The 17,587-nt window shown below is 49.4% G+C and overlaps 1 protein-coding gene across 3 annotated transcripts in view; it reads left to right on the top strand.

Annotated features, from left to right (window-relative positions):
• Nucleotides 1-15,346, top strand: part of OLFM1 (olfactomedin 1) — an 81,921-nt gene extending 66,575 nt beyond the window's left edge. For all 3 annotated transcript variants that reach the window (XM_053282054.1, XM_053282052.1, XM_053282053.1), the window contains exons 5-6: nucleotides 11,091-11,197; nucleotides 13,607-15,346. In XM_053282054.1, coding sequence (XP_053138029.1) covers nucleotides 11,091-11,197; nucleotides 13,607-14,281 — 782 coding nt within the window. In that variant the 3' untranslated portion in view covers nucleotides 14,282-15,346. The remainder of the gene's footprint in view (nucleotides 1-11,090; nucleotides 11,198-13,606) is intronic.
• Nucleotides 15,347-17,587: the final 2,241 nt, after the last annotated feature.

The raw sequence follows: 17,587 nt of genomic DNA, 5'->3' as shown, positions 1-17,587 counted from the left end.
GAGTCACCCAGCAAGTCTCCTGGCTGAATGGGGATTTGAACTCGGGTCTCCCCGGTCCTAGTCCAGCACTCTAACCACTACACCACGCTGGCTCCCAGTTTTTAAAAAGACTCCGAGCCCCTCTGAGACAGGAAACCATCTTCAGGCCCTCTGTGTGGCACAGGGCTTGGAAATCACCAATGGTACCTGGGCAGGGAGCTCGCTTTCCAACATGAAGGAGGCACAGGGCCGTGGCACCCTCATAGTTGGGAAGAGAGGAGCAATTGTCTCCATTCAGCCCGGGGGCTACCCCTCCCATGCATTTCTCCCAAGACCGGGAGCCTCTTGAGGGCAGAGAACCGTCTTCTCCTTGCTTTTGCTGTGGGAACTTCTTTTGTGGAACAGCAGGGTGGACAGGTGCTTGATAAATAATAAATGAGCTGAGGAGGGGGCAGGCAAAGGTCGGCCTCATTAAGGTGCCCCCTCTCACTGGGCCACAGGTGGGCACCTTCTTAAAATGGCGGCTCTCACGGGGAGGGCAACTGTCCCTATCCAACCCCAGCACAGCATCCCTGCAGTGGCTGTTCTTGGCGTCTGCCTTGTGTTTCTTTTTAGACGGGGAGCCTCTTGGGGGCAGAGAACCATCTTCTCCTTGCTCTTGCTGTGGACACCACTCTGGGAACTGCTTTTGTTGAAAAGCAGAGTGGGCAGGTGGTCCATATATAACCAACAAGCAGCCCCTCAGGCAAAAGCTGGACCCATCTAAGGTGCGCTAAAAGTGGGCTAAAAGTGAGCAGCTCTGAATTTGGGGAGCCCACAGGCAAGAGATATGTGCATGCGCTCTCTCCTGCTGTTGCTCCCCTGCAACTGGGACTCAGAGGCATCCTGCCTTTGAGGCAGAAGGTGGACCTCTGACTAGTAGCCATTGATAGACCTCTCCTCCATGAAGTTATCCAAACCACTCTTAAAGCCATCCACGCCTGCCCTCCATGAATTGGTCTAAGCCCCTTTCAAAGCCATCCAAGCTAGTGGCCGTCACATCAAGTGGCAGAGGACTCCAGAGGTTAATTATGCGCAGTACGAAAAAGTTGGAACAAGCATGACTTGTCCCCTTAGCTAAGCAGGGTACACCCTGGTTGCATATGAATGGGAGACTAGACTTGTGAGCACTGGAAGAGATTCCCCTTAGGGGATGGAGCCACTCTGGGGAGAGCATCTAGGTTGCATTTGAATGGGAGACTCCATGTGTGAGCACTGGAAGAGATTCCCCCTCAGGGGATGGGGAATCCGCTCTGGGAAGAGCTCCTGCCTGCTTGCATGCAGGAAGTTCCAAGGTCCCTCCCTGGCAGCATCTCCAAGATGGGGCTGAGAGAGATTCCTGCCTGCACCCTTGGAGAAGCCGCTGCCAGTCTGTGAAGACAATACTGAGCTAGATGGACCAAGGGTCTGACTCGCTGTATGGTGGCTCCTTATATTCCTATGTCCTTTTTGTCGGTCCTAAATTTCCTGGCCTGTTGCACTTTTAACCTTGCCTCAAGCACAGCAATAGGGCCTTTCCTAGTCTCCCTTGTGCTGCTTTTATTTATTTATTATTATTATTATTATTATTATTATTATTATTATTTTGCATTTATATCCCACTTTTCCTTCAAGGAGCCCAGAGCGGTGTACTCCATACTTAGGTTTCTCCTCACAACAACCCTGTGAGCTAGGCTAGGCTGAGAGAGAAGTGACTGGCCCAGAGTCACCCAGCAAGTCTCCTGGCTGAATGGGGATTTGAACTCGGGTCTCCCCGGTCCTAGTCCAGCACTCTAACCACTACACCACGCTGGCTCCCAGTTTTTAAAAAGACTCCGAGCCCCTCTGAGACAGGAAACCATCTTCAGGCCCTCTGTGTGGCACAGGGCTTGGAAATCACCAATGGTACCTGGGCAGGGAGCTCGCTTTTCAACAGGAAGGAGCCACAGGGCCGTGGCACCCTCATAGTTGGGAAGAGAGGAGCAATTGCTACCCCTCCCATGCATTTCTCCCAAGACTGGGAGCCTCTTGAGGGCAGAGAACCGTCTTCTCCTTGCTTTTGCTGTGGGAACTTCTTTTGTGGAACAGCAGGGTGGACAGGTGCTTGATAAATAATAAATGACTGAGGAGGGGGCAGGCAAAGGTCGGCCTCATTAAGGTGCCCCCTCTCACTGGGCCACAGGTGGGCACCTTCTTAAAATGGCGGCTCTCACGGGGAGGGCAACTGTCCCTATCCAACCCCAGCACAGCATCCCTGCAGTGGCTGTTCTTGGCGTCTGCCTTGTGTTTCTTTTTAGACGGGGAGCCTCTTGGGGGCAGAGAACCATCTTCTCCTTGCTCTTGCTGTGGACACCACTCTGGGAACTGCTTTTGTTGAAAAGCAGAGTGGGCAGGTGGTCCATATATAACCAACAAGCAGCCCCTCAGGCAAAAGCTGGACCCATCTAAGGTGCGCTAAAAGTGGGCTAAAAGTGAGCAGCTCTGAATTTGGGGAGCCCACAGGCAAGAGATATGTGCATGCGCTCTCTCCTGCTGTTGCTCCCCTGCAACTGGGACTCAGAGGCATCCTGCCTTTGAGGCAGGAGGTGGACCTCTGACTAGTAGCCATTGATAGACCTCTCCTCCATGAAGTTATCCAAACCACTCTTAAAGCCATCCACGCCTGCCCTCCATGAATTGGTCTAAGCCCCTTTCAAAGCCATCCAAGCTAGTGGCCGTCACATCAAGTGGCAGAGGACTCCAGAGGTTAATTATGCGCAGTACGAAAAAGTTGGAACAAGCATGACTTGTCCCCTTAGCTAAGCAGGGTACACCCTGGTTGCATATGAATGGGAGACTAGACTTGTGAGCACTGGAAGAGATTCCCCTTAGGGGATGGAGCCACTCTGGGGAGAGCATCTAGGTTGCATTTGAATGGGAGACTCCATGTGTGAGCACTGGAAGAGATTCCCCCTCAGGGGATGGGGAATCCGCTCTGGGAAGAGCTCCTGCCTGCTTGCATGCAGGAAGTTCCAAGGTCCCTCCCTGGCAGCATCTCCAAGATGGGGCTGAGAGAGATTCCTGCCTGCACCCTTGGAGAAGCCGCTGCCAGTCTGTGAAGACAATACTGAGCTAGATGGACCAAGGGTCTGACTCGCTGTATGGTGGCTCCTTATATTCCTATGTCCTTTTTGTCGGTCCTAAATTTCCTGGCCTGTTGCACTTTTAACCTTGCCTCAAGCACAGCAATAGGGCCTTTCCTAGTCTCCCTTGTGCTGCTTTTATTTATTTATTATTATTATTATTATTATTATTATTATTATTTTGCATTTATATCCCACTTTTCCTTCAAGGAGCCCAGAGCGGTGTACTCCATACTTAGGTTTCTCCTCACAACAACCCTGTGAGCTAGGCTAGGCTGAGAGAGAAGTGACTGGCCCAGAGTCACCCAGCAAGTCTCCTGGCTGAATGGGGATTTGAACTCGGGTCTCCCCGGTCCTAGTCCAGCACTCTAACCACTACACCACGCTGGCTCCCAGTTTTTAAAAAGACTCCGAGCCCCTCTGAGACAGGAAACCATCTTCAGGCCCTCTGTGTGGCACAGGGCTTGGAAATCACCAATGGTACCTGGGCAGGGAGCTCGCTTTTCAACAGGAAGGAGCCACAGGGCCGTGGCACCCTCATAGTTGGGAAGAGAGGAGCAATTGCTACCCCTCCCATGCATTTCTCCCAAGACTGGGAGCCTCTTGAGGGCAGAGAACCGTCTTCTCCTTGCTTTTGCTGTGGGAACTTCTTTTGTGGAACAGCAGGGTGGACAGGTGCTTGATAAATAATAAATGACTGAGGAGGGGGCAGGCAAAGGTCGGCCTCATTAAGGTGCCCCCTCTCACTGGGCCACAGGTGGGCACCTTCTTAAAATGGCGGCTCTCACGGGGAGGGCAACTGTCCCTATCCAACCCCAGCACAGCATCCCTGCAGTGGCTGTTCTTGGCGTCTGCCTTGTGTTTCTTTTTAGACGGGGAGCCTCTTGGGGGCAGAGAACCATCTTCTCCTTGCTCTTGCTGTGGACACCACTCTGGGAACTGCTTTTGTGGAGAAGCAGAGTGGGCAGGTGGTCCATATGTAACCAACGAGCAGCCCCTCAGGCAAAAGCTGGACCCATCTAAGGTGCACTAAAAGTGGGCTAAAAGTGAGCAGCTCTGAATTTGGGGAGCCCACAGGCAAGAGATATGTGCATGCACTCTCTCCTGCTGTTGCTCCCCGGCAACTGGGACTCAGAGGCATCCTGCCTTTGAGGCTGGAGGTGGACCTCTGACTAGTAGCCATTGATAGACCTCTCCTCCATGAAGTTATCCAAACCACTCTTAAAGCCATCCACGCCTGCCCTCCATGAATTGGTCTAAGCCCCTTTCAAAGCCATCCAAGCTAGTGGCCGTCACATCAAGTGGCAGAGGACTCCAGAGGTTAATTATGCGCAGTACGAAAAAGTTGGAACAAGCATGACTTGTCCCCTTAGCTAAGCAGGGTACACCCTGGTTGCATATGAATGGGAGATTTGTGAGCACTGGAAGAGATTCCCCTTAGGGGATGGAGCCACTCTGGGGAGAGCATCTAGGTTGCATTTGAATGGGAGACTCCATGTGTGAGCACTGGAAGAGATTCCCCCTCAGGGGATGGGGAATCCGCTCTGGGAAGAGCTCCTGCCTGCTTGCATGCAGGAAGTTCCAAGGTCCCTCCCTGGCAGCATCTCCAAGATGGGGCTGAGAGAGATTCCTGCCTGCACCCTTGGAGAAGCCGCTGCCAGTCTGTGAAGACAATACTGAGCTAGATGGACCAAGGGTCTGACTCGCTGTATGGTGGCTCCTTATATTCCTATGTCCTTTTTGTCGGTCCTAAATTTCCTGGCCTGTTGCACTTTGCACCTTGCCTCAAGCACAGCAATAGGGCCTTTCCTAGTCTCCCTTGTGCTGCTTTTATTTATTTATTATTATTATTATTATTATTATTATTATTATTATTATTATTATTATTTTGCATTTATATCCCACTTTTCCTTCAAGGAGCCCAGAGCGGTGTACTCCATACTTAGGTTTCTCCTCACAACAACCCTGTGAGCTAGGCTAGGCTGAGAGAGAAGTGACTGGCCCAGAGTCACCCAGCAAGTCTCCTGGCTGAATGGGGATTTGAACTCGGGTCTCCCCGGTCCTAGTCCAGCACTCTCACCACTACACCACGCTGGCTCCCAGTTTTTAAAAAGACTCCGAGCCCCTCTGAGACAGGAAACCATCTTCAGGCCCTCTGTGTGGCACAGGGCTTGGAAATCACCAATGGTACCTGGGCAGGGAGCTCGCTTTCCAACATGAAGGAGGCACAGGGCCGTGGCACCCTCATAGTTGGGAAGAGAGGAGCAATTGTCTCCATTCAGCCCGGGGGCTACCCCTCCCATGCATTTCTCCCAAGACCGGGAGCCTCTTGAGGGCAGAGAACCGTCTTCTCCTTGCTTTTGCTGTGGGAACTTCTTTCGTGGAACAGCAGGGTGGACAGGTGCTTGATAAATAATAAATGAGCTGAGGAGGGGGCAGGCAAAGGTCGGCCTCATTAAGGTGCCCCCTCTCACTGGGCCACAGGTGGGCACCTTCTTAAAATGGCGGCTCTCACGGGGAGGGCAACTGTCCCTATCCAACCCCAGCACAGCATCCCTGCAGTGGCTGTTCTTGGCGTCTGCCTTGTGTTTCTTTTTAGACTGGGAGCCTCTTGGGGGCAGAGAACCATCTTCTCCTTGCTCTTGCTGTGGACACCACTCTGGGAACTGCTTTTGTGGAGAAGCAGAGTGGGCAGGTGGTCCATATGTAACCAACAAGCAGCCCCTCAGGCAAAAGCTGGACCCATCTAAGGTGCGCTAAAAGTGGGCTAAAAGTGAGCAGCTCTGAATTTTTTTTTTAATCATTTAAATAGATAGATAGATAGATATCTCTAATATTCTCTTTAGCAGAGGAGAGCAACTATTCAGTTCAGCATAGTATCTCTCCTGTTCCCTTTTTTTAAAAAAAGAAAAGAAAAGATTTTCTTTCACACACAATTAACAGCAAAATGGCTCCATCACTATAAGCAGCTGGACGCATCCAAACATAGACAGACCTATTGGGAAATGTCACCACTATCTAAATCCTCAAGAGAGAAAGGGCATTTCTTTTGTGGCATTGTCCTTTTTTTAAGGAATGCCATTCTCTTTTTGAGGCGGAGCATCATTGGCTTCTCTCTTCTGTGATGTAAACCACTTGGAGTGAACTTGCTTCCTCTGTTCCTATTGCTTGCACGCACACCCCCAGATATTCAGCACAACCCAATTGCCAGCAGGTGCAAATTAAGCAGTGCCCCTTTAGAGCTCTCGAAGACCAAGCGTCCCCTGGTTGAGCTGCACATGAAGAGCCAGAACATTAGCAAATGCTCACCGAGGAGAAGCACACAATGTCCCCACTTCTCTGCTTTGCACTCTTGATGAAATGCACCTCCATTGTGAACTCAAAAGCAGAAATATCAGAGAGAGGCGCCATTCTCTGTGCCATAGAAGATCCCTGCTGAATCTCGGCCTGCAAGCTGTGATCAGAACAGCACAACATCTCTGGGAAGCTCCGGAGCCAAGCAGAAAGAGGATATGGCCTCCTCTCGTGCAGTGTCCTCATTTACTACAGGGTTTCCCAACCTCCAGTCCCCAGACCACAACTCCCATCATCCCTTTTGGTCTTTGGCCAGCATGGCTGTGGATGATGGGTGTTGTAGTCAACATCTGAGGGCCCAAAGTCAAGAACCCCTGGTCTAGTACTCAGAGGCACACTGCCTCTGAAAACCGAGCTGCCATGGCTGACAGCTGTTGATAAACCTCTCCTCCTTCCTTGAATTGGTCCAGTCCTTTGTAAAGGCATCTTGGATAGTGGCTGTCCCCCCATCTTGTGGCAATGGGTTCCACAGGGTTAGGAGAACTGGGTAGGAGAGCTGTGCGCACTCCCAATTGGTGGCCATGTGTTTGCAAAGATTTCGGAAGGAGGAGAGTGATTGTCTGGGAGGCAGGAGCTGGGTAGCTCAGCTTTTCACCCACCCTTGATAAAAGGCTGGGGAGAGAGTGGGGGCTGGCCAGGCCTGTCCTCCTCATCTCTTGACTCCCCCCTGATCACTTCCCCCTCCTCCTACCTTGGACTTTGCAAACACATGACCCATGGCTCTCCTTCCAGGCTGTCCATCCTCCCAACTTTGATTTTTGATCGTGAGGATGAGCCCAGTGTTCTTGAAGTTAACCCCTGCTAAGCAAAGAGGCACCTCTTCAAGGTGGTGATTCTCTTTATTGAGCAGGGGGAGAGCAACTAGCCCTCTCCGTCCCCAGCACAACATCCCTCCAGTGGCTGTTGCTGGGGTTTGTCTTGCATTTCTTTTTTAGATTATGAGCCCTTTGGGGGACGGGGAGCCATCTTTATCTTTATTTATTTTTATTTCTCTATGTAAACAGCTTTGGGAACTTCTGTTGAAAAGCGGTATATAGATATCTGTTGTTGTTGAAGACAAATCCCACTGAAATCAGCAGGACTTCTTTCTGAGGACATGGTTGGTTGGTTGGTTGGTTGGTTGATTTGACATATTTATACCCAACCCAAAACATACATCTCTAGGTGGCTCACAATAAAATACAAATTACAACAAAATAAATAAAAAGGCTAAAACCACAATTTAAAAATTAAAACAATGTTTAAAAAAATGATCAAAACGGTATATCTAATTAAAAGCCTGGGTGAACAAATATGACTTGACAGACTTCTTAAAAGTTGCCAGAGATGATTGATTGATTAAGTCATCATCAAGTCGGTGTCGACTCTTAGCGACCACATAGATAGATTCTTTCCAGGATGGTCTGTCTGTCAGAGATGGGGAGGCTCTTATTTATTTCAACAGGGAGCACCACATTCCAGAGCCTCAGGGCAACATTGGAGAAGTTTGGATCAGAGTTGGTGAGCTAACATCAGAAGTGGTGAGGAAGGTAGAGCAGACCACTAGGAGTAGGAAGCTGCCATATACTGAGTCAGACCACAGGTCCATCTAGCTCAGGATTGTCTTCACAGACTGGCAGCGGCTTCTCCAAGGTTGCAGGCGGGAATCTCTCTCAGCCCTATCTCGGAGATGCTGCCAGGGAGGGAACTGGGAACCTAGATGCTCTTCCCAGAGCGGCCCCATCCCCTAAGGTTATCCAGCCTTCAAACAACTCTGCCTGTGTTGAGGGTGCCCCCCTGAACTGCCCCCCCTCCACCCCAAAGGCACCGTGTGAAGGCACCATGTGACTTTCTCTGCTCTGCCCAGAACCTGCTTCAAACCAGCTTCATTTAGGGCAAGGAGGAGGGGGGTTTCCGTTTACAGTCGGCTCCTGATCTCATCTGTTTCACTGAACAGCGCCCTGCTGGACTTCAAAGTTGTTCCTTTCCAGTTGGGCTCCTCTGCGTTACTGTCGTTTTCCACGGCTTCCTCTCCTATTTCTCTAGGGAGGAAAGTTGTAGGAGTTGAAAGAAAAACCTGCTGATAGATCACCATCTGCAGGCTTTTGCATCCCCGCTCTGCTGTTTAGTTAGAGGCATGCTTAGGAGGATTTCCCTTAGGAGGATTTCCTCTGTGCAGGCTCCTTGTCAGAGCCTGGGTGTGTCCCTGCTGTGTGTCTTCCTTCAACCCCAGAAATTAGCTCATGATTTCTTAGAAGTGTCCTGCAAACTGCTAAAAAATCAAATCTTAAAAGCGGTTGTGGTTCTGATAACAATCCCACCTCTTTAAGTGATTCTAGTGAAGGGGCAAACCTGGCTCTCCAGCTGTTGTTGAACTACAACTTCCATGATCACCAGCCACAACTTATTGTGGCAGGGGAAGATGGGAGCTGTAGTTCAACAAAAGTGGGAGGGCTGAGTTTGCCAGCCCTGCGTTAATGAATAAGGGAACAAGCATAGAATCAGGAGGTCCTGGGTTCAAACCACACTTCAGCCATGGACTCATGGTGTTGCTTTGGTTCCATTTTTGTTTTTATTATGTTTTGGGGGCATCTTTCTCCTTCATGGAGTGATCCTAGCCAATCAGTGTTGATGTAGTGATTGTGTTGATGCCACAGTGCTGTGCAGATCTGATCCCAGCCAATCAATGACCACATAGTGATTGTGATGTCACAGTGCTGTACAGCCAGTCAGATCTCACATCATGTTGACATGCCAGCCAATCAGCGATCATGTAGCAAATTGTGATGATGTCACAATGTTATACAGCCAGTCGGATCGGACCTCGCGCCATCTCTGAGGGTAAATGAAGCCAATTTGGAGTGAGAGCAGAGCTTCTTGGACTGGCCATATGGCTTACCCTAACACCTCTATGCAAAGAAAGAAGGCATGAGCCAAGGCTGGGACTTAACCTTGGAAATGTTCTCTGGGAGTAAGGCTTTGGTTTGTTAGCCTCTGGATAGGGCTAAATGCCCTGAAAACAGCATGAAATTCTATTTTCTAAAATGCTGTTGCATGCCATACTAAATGTTGTTGCATGTCAACTACCAAGTTCTGTTATTGCCTATCAGTGATATGTCAACCTCAGTGGTCAAGTTTTAGCTCTTGAAAAGAAATTCCACTGAATGTCAATATTAAATATTCAGCCAGTTGTCAGAGAATATTCGGTAATAATTCGCTTCCACCTGTATGTGTTGCAGGGGCTTTTAAACAGGCAAGCCCCCCACTTGGCCTCGAAAGTGTGCTGCAGTCAAACAAGGGTGTGATCCTGCTGACTGTGATGCTCAGCTCCACCACCAAACAGCCTCACTCCAGCTGACTCCCCTCGCTTGTTATTCAGCACCATTAGCAATCCATCTGTTTTCAGGAGAGCTTGCCTTCTTGGGGGCATAGTGATAAGGCTGGTGGTGCTTATTAAGGGGGAGGGAACCGCCAGAAGTATCTGACAGTTGCTCCCAGTTTAATTACCTTTAATTAAAATCAGCCAGAGAGGTAATCGCTACTGTGACAACTCTTGCGGCTTAATGCCAGTGCCCGTCACTCATCCGAGGGGTGGATCTCCGTTCATCCAGGCTGTAAAATCAATCGAAGGACTTTCAGGACTCGCCCGCGATGTTTTTCTACTTGAATGGCTGCCCAAGAGGTGCATCAGAGGACCCTCGGCAGCACCACAAGGACAGCTGCACAGTTATCCAACAGCATAAAGCCGATATTTCCACCCGAGCAGTTTGTGAACATTCCGTAGCGTCACAAAAGTTCTGGCTTCCCTCTTAGGGAATAGAGGGGGGTTTTCAGGATGGGATTTTGGAATGGGGGACATCCCCAGTTTTTAGAAGATGGAATGTTTTCTCTTGCCAAGACAGAGTTTCCATGAGATACAGGTAGAGCGTTAACTTGTGAAAGCAAAGCTGTGCACGCTGGTCACATTTAAATGCATTTATTTAACAACACACTGCTATACCACCCAAAACATGTGTCGCAGGGTGGTTTGCAGAAAAGTAAAAAAAGAGAAAATATGAACTAGGATAACCTGATGGACAGTGGATAGTTAAGGGACACAAGTTACATTTTTAATACATAGGGAAGATACCATGGGTTTCTAACCAAAACAGTGAATTGCTCCAGTGGAGCAATTCAGTGGTCAAAAGCTCATACTTATGATATGCAAAGACCCGTTCATGTGCAGTGTCAATGTTTCAGTGATGCTCCTGGCTGTGTTCCCCATTTTTGTAGGCAGACACTGCACACAAATGCACAGAGCACTGGACATTTTCAGGGGTAAGCACTTCACAGACCTCGGGCATGCCAGGCAACCCCCAGGGTGAGGTGCTGTGAAAACCCACTAAAAATAAAACGGCCGGCTTGGGGGTGGCCACAGTTCAGCTGCCCGTGAAATGATTTTAAGGTGTGAGGTCAGGGGTTCCCGGCCGTGGGTTGCCATATGTTGCTGGACTACAACCCCCATCACCCCCAGCCTTGGACCATTGTGCCTGGGGATGATGGGAGTTGTAGTCCAACAGCACCTGCAAACCCACGGTTGGGAAACGCCTGTGTTAGAAGGCGTGCGCATTTACAAGGTGTTGTTCATCTGTTTTGCAGCCTGTGGGAAACTGACAGCAATAAGTGACCCAATTACCGTGAAGACCTCCGGATCGCGGTTTGGCTCGTGGATGACCGACCCGCTGGCTCCAGAAGGCGAAAATAAGGTAGGAGCACAGAAGGAGCACTCACCTACATCACAAAATCATCGTGCAATCTTGTTTGACCCTGCTCCTGCTGCTGCTTCTTTCTCACTGCTTTTCAGTAACAAGTTCTCGAAGCAGCTTATATAGAGAAAGAATAAGAAGACATCCCTAAAGGGCTCACAGTCTAAAAGAAGCTCAAGGGTGACACCAGCAACAGCCAATGGAGGGATGTTTTGTTGGGGCTGGATACGGGCAGTTGCTCTCTCCCTGCTAAACAGAAGAGAATCACCACTTTAATGGGTGTCTCTTTACCCACTTACCAGGGTACACTATGCTTCAGGTTTCTTTGTACTGAGCAGAAAAGTGAGGGATAGTCAGAAGTGCCTAGGGAAATGTGGTTCTATCGAAACTCCCCGGGCTTCTCTGGAAACCCCTCAGATGTTTCTCCCAAGCAGGATCTGTCAAATTCACCTTGAAATCTTGCTGCAGGGAACATTCAACGGCAGCTTCCTTTCTGGCCAGAGGTAAGCAGAGTGGCCCAGAGCTGGACTAAAGAGACCAACCTTGTCTGACCCCGCCAGGCAATATTTGTGTCCTAACCTAGCAGCGCTGGTATGTTTGTGGGGTCCCCAGGAGATGCAGAGATCTCCCTGTGAACTTGCCCTCTCCCTCCTCTGCCTCCTTCCTGCACAAGCTCACTCTAGCCGTTCTCTGCTGACACAACTCCAAAGCAATCATTAAAGAGGATTTATTTCCATCTCAGTCCCAGCAAGAGACACTTTGCACTGAAAGCAACCTCAGGTCACAAGGGGAGAAGGAGAGAGATGGTAAAAAAAACCAACCAACCAGCCAAGGGCTTTGTCACCAGAGAAGTGTCGTCTGCTGCTCTTTCCTCCCTCACAAGGTGACACTGACATGCTTAGCCTGCCAAAGGCAGTCAGGCCTCCATTAGGTGATGAGTTTCAGCCGACTGCTATTGTGCCTCCTAATTTATGCAGATTTTGTCTGCTCATCAAGCTCCCTGCCTCATCACACTGTGGTCTTGTCCCACAAAACAAGAGCTTGTGATTCTCTTATTCAGAAATAAACATTATTCAGTGTGCATCACACACACACACACACACACACACACACACACACACACACACACAGTGTAACATAGGAAGCTGCTTTATCAGACCTTTGCTCCACCTGGCTCAGTGTTATTTACACTGACTGGCAGCAGCTCTCCAAGGATTTGCAGGGAGGTCTTTTGCAGCCTCCGCTGCCGATGCTGCCAGGATTAAACCTGGGATCTTCTGCATACAAAGCAGATGCTCTTCCCCTTCTGGATTCATTTGACACCCACCCACCCCCCGCCACAGTTCCATAGCGCAAGTAGCTGGTGTGTGGCTCTTTTTCAAGGCTGTGTGCACATAAATTCTGTACTCAGGCAATCCATGCTAATGTGAAGTCCTGCACTGAGGTAAGAAATATCAAATGCACAAATATAGGATGGAGAAGACCCGGCATGGCAGCAGGACAATGAAAAAGGTCTCAGCACCTTAGCGGGCCACAAGCTGAGTGTAAGCCAGCGGTGTGGTGCAGCTGCTAAAAAAGCGAATGCAATCTTAGGCTGCGTTAAAAGAGGGGCAGTGTCTCGTTGATGAGAAGTAACCATTCCGCTCTATTCTGCACTGGCAGACCCCACCTGTCCAGAATTCTGTGTCCAGTTTTGGATGCTGCATTACAAGATGGAGTAAGGGAATGGGTCCAGTGAGCAGCGGCAAAGATGGTGAGGGGTATGAATGCCAAGTCCTATGAGGAACTGGGTATATTTAGCCTAGAAAAGAGAAAACACCAGGGAGATGTGAGAGCTGTCTTCCAATATCTGAAGGGCTGGCCTGTGAAGCAAGAGCAGGCTTGCTCTCATGGGAACATAGGAAGCTGTCTTCTACTGAGTCAGACCATTGGTGCATCCAGCTCAGTATTGTCTTCATAGCCTGGCAGCGGCTTCTCCAAGCTTGCAGGCAGGAATCTCTCTCAGCCCGATCTTGGAGCTGCTGCCAGGGAGGGAACTTGGCACCTTCTGCTCTTCCCAGAATGTCTTCATCCCCTAAGGGGGAATCTCTTCCAGTGCTCACACTTCTAGTTTCCAATTCATATGCAACCAGGGCAGACCCTGCTTAGCTAAGGGGACACGCCATGCTTGCTACCACAAGACCAGCTCACCTCTCACAGCCCAACCGGCCTTTGCTCAGTTAGCAGGGGTTGCTTTCCCAGACATATACACTCCCAGGCATATCCCTGTTTCCCTTGGCAGAATGTCGCAGGCCGCACAATGCGAAACCCAGACGCCCCCTTTGTTTGACAGGCATTTCGCCAGACCCACTGAAGTGTGTGCTGTGCCCCTTTCCTAACGCAGACTTCTCCTGTGTGTCGTTGCTGTAGGTCTGGTATATGGACAGCTACCACAACAACCGCTTTGTCCGGGAATACAAATCCATGGCCGATTTCATGAACACGGACAACTTCACCTCTCACCGCCTCCCTCACCCGTGGTCCGGGACAGGCCAAGTGGTCTACAACGGGTCCATCTACTTCAATAAATACCAAAGCCACATAATCATCAAGTTTGACTTGAAAACCGAGAGCATCCTTAAGACTCGTAGCTTGGATTATGCTGGCTATAACAACGTCTACCACTATGCTTGGGGAGGACATTCGGACATCGACCTCATGGTCGACGAGAATGGGCTGTGGGCCGTCTACGCCACCAATCAGAACGCGGGGAACATTGTCATCAGCAAGCTGGACCCCAACACCTTGCAGAGCATCCAGACCTGGAACACCAGTTACCCGAAACGCAGTGCCGGCGAAGGGTTCATCATCTGCGGCACTCTGTACGTCACCAATGGCTACTCGGGAGGGACCAAGGTGACCTATGCTTACCAGACCAACACCTCCACTTATGAGTATATAGATATCCCATTCCTGAACAAATATTCCCACATTTCTATGTTGGACTACAACCCCAAGGACAGAGCCCTCTACGCCTGGAACAACGGCCATCAAATACTCTACAATGTCACTCTCTTCCACGTCATCAGATCTGACGAATTGTAGCCTGGACTTCTGCCTGGGAGGGACCGGAATGTCGAGCAAACAGGAAGGGAGGAAGGAAAGAAGGGGATGTGTACCTGTGTGTCATATGGAAACATACTTCTCCAAGCAAAAGAAACACAGAGGGAAGTTCAAAAACAGAGTAGCTGCCAAAATGTTTAAAATTTAAAAAAAAGCGAGAGGATTTATCCAGTCTTTAAAACCTGCAAGGTCAGCACTTACCTCTCAAATGTTTATTGAGTTGCAGACTTGTGTTATAGACAATAGGGGGGGGAATACAATAAATCATTCATTTGCAGCTGGAACTGCACACTTGACAGCCACTTCTGAGGTTTTTGTGTTTTGTTTTGTTTTCGTGGGGAGGGGTGCGGTGGGGAAGGTGCTTGGTTTCCCTTTGGTTTACTTTCTGTTCCAATAGCAAAGCTGTAGTTATATAGTACAATGTAAGGCAATGACTGTTGGAAATTTATCATTGGGGTGGGGTGGGGGGGGGGGACACAGTTCTCTCTCTTTTCTCTCTCTCTCTCTCTCTCTCTTTGTTTTTTTTGTTTTTGGTGAGTTGCATGGACATTTGCCTACATCACAGCCAGCTATAATGGATGTCTGATTTGTATTTGAGAATATGGCATTGATTCGCTTTGGCAGTGTCTGATCTAAGAAGAAGAAGAAGGAAGAAGAAGAAGAAGAAGACGCATTCCATTGCAGCTAGCAACTTCTTTCTCTCTCTCTCTCTCTCCCCCCCCCTCTCTTTTTCTCCGTGTTTTATGTCACTTTTAGATTAACTGTTCTGAGACCCAAAGTAGCTAATGGATCTGTGTCTTTAGTAGCTATAAAATACAAAAAAGAGAAAAAGAAAAAAAAAAGGTTTCCAGTATGTACTATGGACAAATTGTTGTACCAAATATTTGTTTGAAATTATATATCCAGCCAATATCTTGTACACTGTATGTCTGCTATTAACCTGAGGTGGCAAAACTTTGTATGTCCAAGTTTATGCAATGAATGTTGTAAATGCAGATGATGTCATTTGGATTAATAAATGAAGGTTTCATATCTTAAAAAAAGAAACAGTGGTGTGCTTGGAGAAGGCGACACACTTAGAAATGAGCGAAATCCAACTGCCCACTATAAAGTTGGCTGCTCTTATTGAAAGCAACTCTTCTGATTTTCCTCTACATTCTGTGTATATATTTATTATTTATTATTATTATTTTTAAACTACCTAACCTGGATGACTCTAGGCAGTTCACATTAATAAAAAATAAACAAAGGGCCCATTAAAGCAATTAAAAATTAAAACGAAAACCATTTGACAATCACGGAAGACCAGGCTAAAAAAATTATTTGCTTTTGTGTCTCTTTCCAAGGCTGCTAATGAGCTTGACCCTCGGCTGTCTCTAGGGAGTGCCTTCTGCAGCCCAAGAGCAACTTCAGAGAAGGCTCCGTCCTGAGTTGCAACAGCAGGGCCTCTCTCAGTGACCTTTTAAGTGCAGTGGGGATCGTGCTGAAGAGGTTGCATGAGGCCCCTCAGTTTATATGGAGCCCCTCAATGCATTTCAAATTTCACTCCAGGTGACATTTTCCTGGCTCTTAAAAGTTATAATGCCCATGCCAACGTCACAACAGCTAAGCAGCGCAATACTCAGAGAGTCTTGGCATCCAGATGATCATCCTCACAGGGTGGAATGTGTGAACTGGTTCCTTCCTTGGACTCCTAAAACAAGTTTAACCCTGCACTTCATCTTTGATCAAAGATACCCTCAAGTTACTAGCCCTCATGTTTTGGGGGAGAAGATGGTACAGGTTTGCTCTTTCTAAATACTGACAGTCTTGTGACCTGCCTGTCCAATGGCACTTTGTTGCCTTTGCACCTCTAGAGCAATGAGGCTGCCAACCCTGTGTGGGTGCCACAGGGCCACAACAGTGTGGCTCTGAGGTGCCACTGATGCGCTGCAAGAATGGGGAGGGCTAACACTAGTTCACCCTTTGTATGGATTGTCCATTATTCTGAGAGCAAGGATTTTGATCTCCTGAACAGATCTGAATTATCAGGGATTTGGGAAGAAGCATCCCCTATGGCAGGGGTTTTCAGTCAAGCGTACTTGAACCCTTATGGGGGCACAGGGTATACAGAACCAACCCTCCTGCCTCCCTGACACACTTGCATGCCACACTGTTGGCTCCCTCTCCAGCAGGGAAGGGGGAGGAATATCAGGGAGCACCTGTTGGGGAAGGGGGAGGAGTGTCAGAGAGCATCTGTCAGGACAGGGGAAGAGAGTGTCAGGGAGCATCCCACCACCACCACCTCCTCTCCATGTGACTGGCTAGCCATGTGCTCAGGCTCAACCCACACCTCCCTCAGCTGGGCTGACAGCAACGAGGGCAATGCTGGATGATGCTCAAGGTCGCCACTGCCCTTGCTGTTAAGCTTGTCAGTCGGGCTGAGTCTTAGTAGCTAGCCAGCCAGCCAGCCCCATGGAGAGGAGGAGGGAGAGGAGGCAGGGGTCAGATCAGGGGTGCTCTATTCTGTCCTGGACTCGAGGCTCCAGAAGAGGAGAGGAGGGAAGGAAGAGTGAGAGGGCTGGATTTTTGTGCATATTCACTTAGCTTGTGATTTACTTCTAGGGGTGGGGGAGGTCACAGTTCTTGGCTGCTTCTATGGTGAGGAATTGAGACAGAAGAGGTACCCCTGATTGACAAGGGCTAAAAATCCCTGCCCTACAGCATGAATGGGCAGGTGCCAGCAGAGGACCACTGGCCAGTCTCCAGCAGGCAGGATTCCTCAGTGCCTACGGGTGCTGCTGGGACTTTTGCAGAGCGTATGAATGAGATGGATGTTGATCTGATCCTGCAAGGTGCTTCTGCCACTCAGAAGCAAGACTGAAGACTCAGAACCAGGTGACGTGCCCTAACCATTAGGAGACCACGAGTCTGAAGCCTTGCTTTGAATTGTTCAGCTCACACTGGGGGACCAAGGGGGTCAGTCTGCCCACAGGCCGCTGAGGCCCAGCCCTCTGGGGATTCTAAAGACCACAGGGTCATACGAAGCTACCTTATACTGAGTCAGACCATTGGTCCATCGAGCTCAGTACTGTCTACACAGACTGGCAGCGGCTTCCCTTCGTGCAACCTGCCCAGGACTGGAGTGCTGTGGCCCACAATTCTGGAGGCTTTCATGATGAGGGGGTGGCTGCATCCTGCACCCTGGCACTCCCTACTAACAGAGCTGACTCTGGAGACGAGATGCAAGGGAGGCGGACTTAACTCCTGGAGCCTCCTTCATCCTCTTCTGTGGGGAAAGGTGAGCTA

Source organism: Hemicordylus capensis, chromosome 17 (genome assembly GCF_027244095.1).
Source record: "Hemicordylus capensis ecotype Gifberg chromosome 17, rHemCap1.1.pri, whole genome shotgun sequence".
NCBI classification, from domain to species: domain Eukaryota; kingdom Metazoa; phylum Chordata; class Lepidosauria; order Squamata; family Cordylidae; genus Hemicordylus; species Hemicordylus capensis.
The sequence above is the reverse complement of the archived record's forward strand: the minus strand, read 5'-3'. Positions and strand labels throughout refer to the sequence as shown.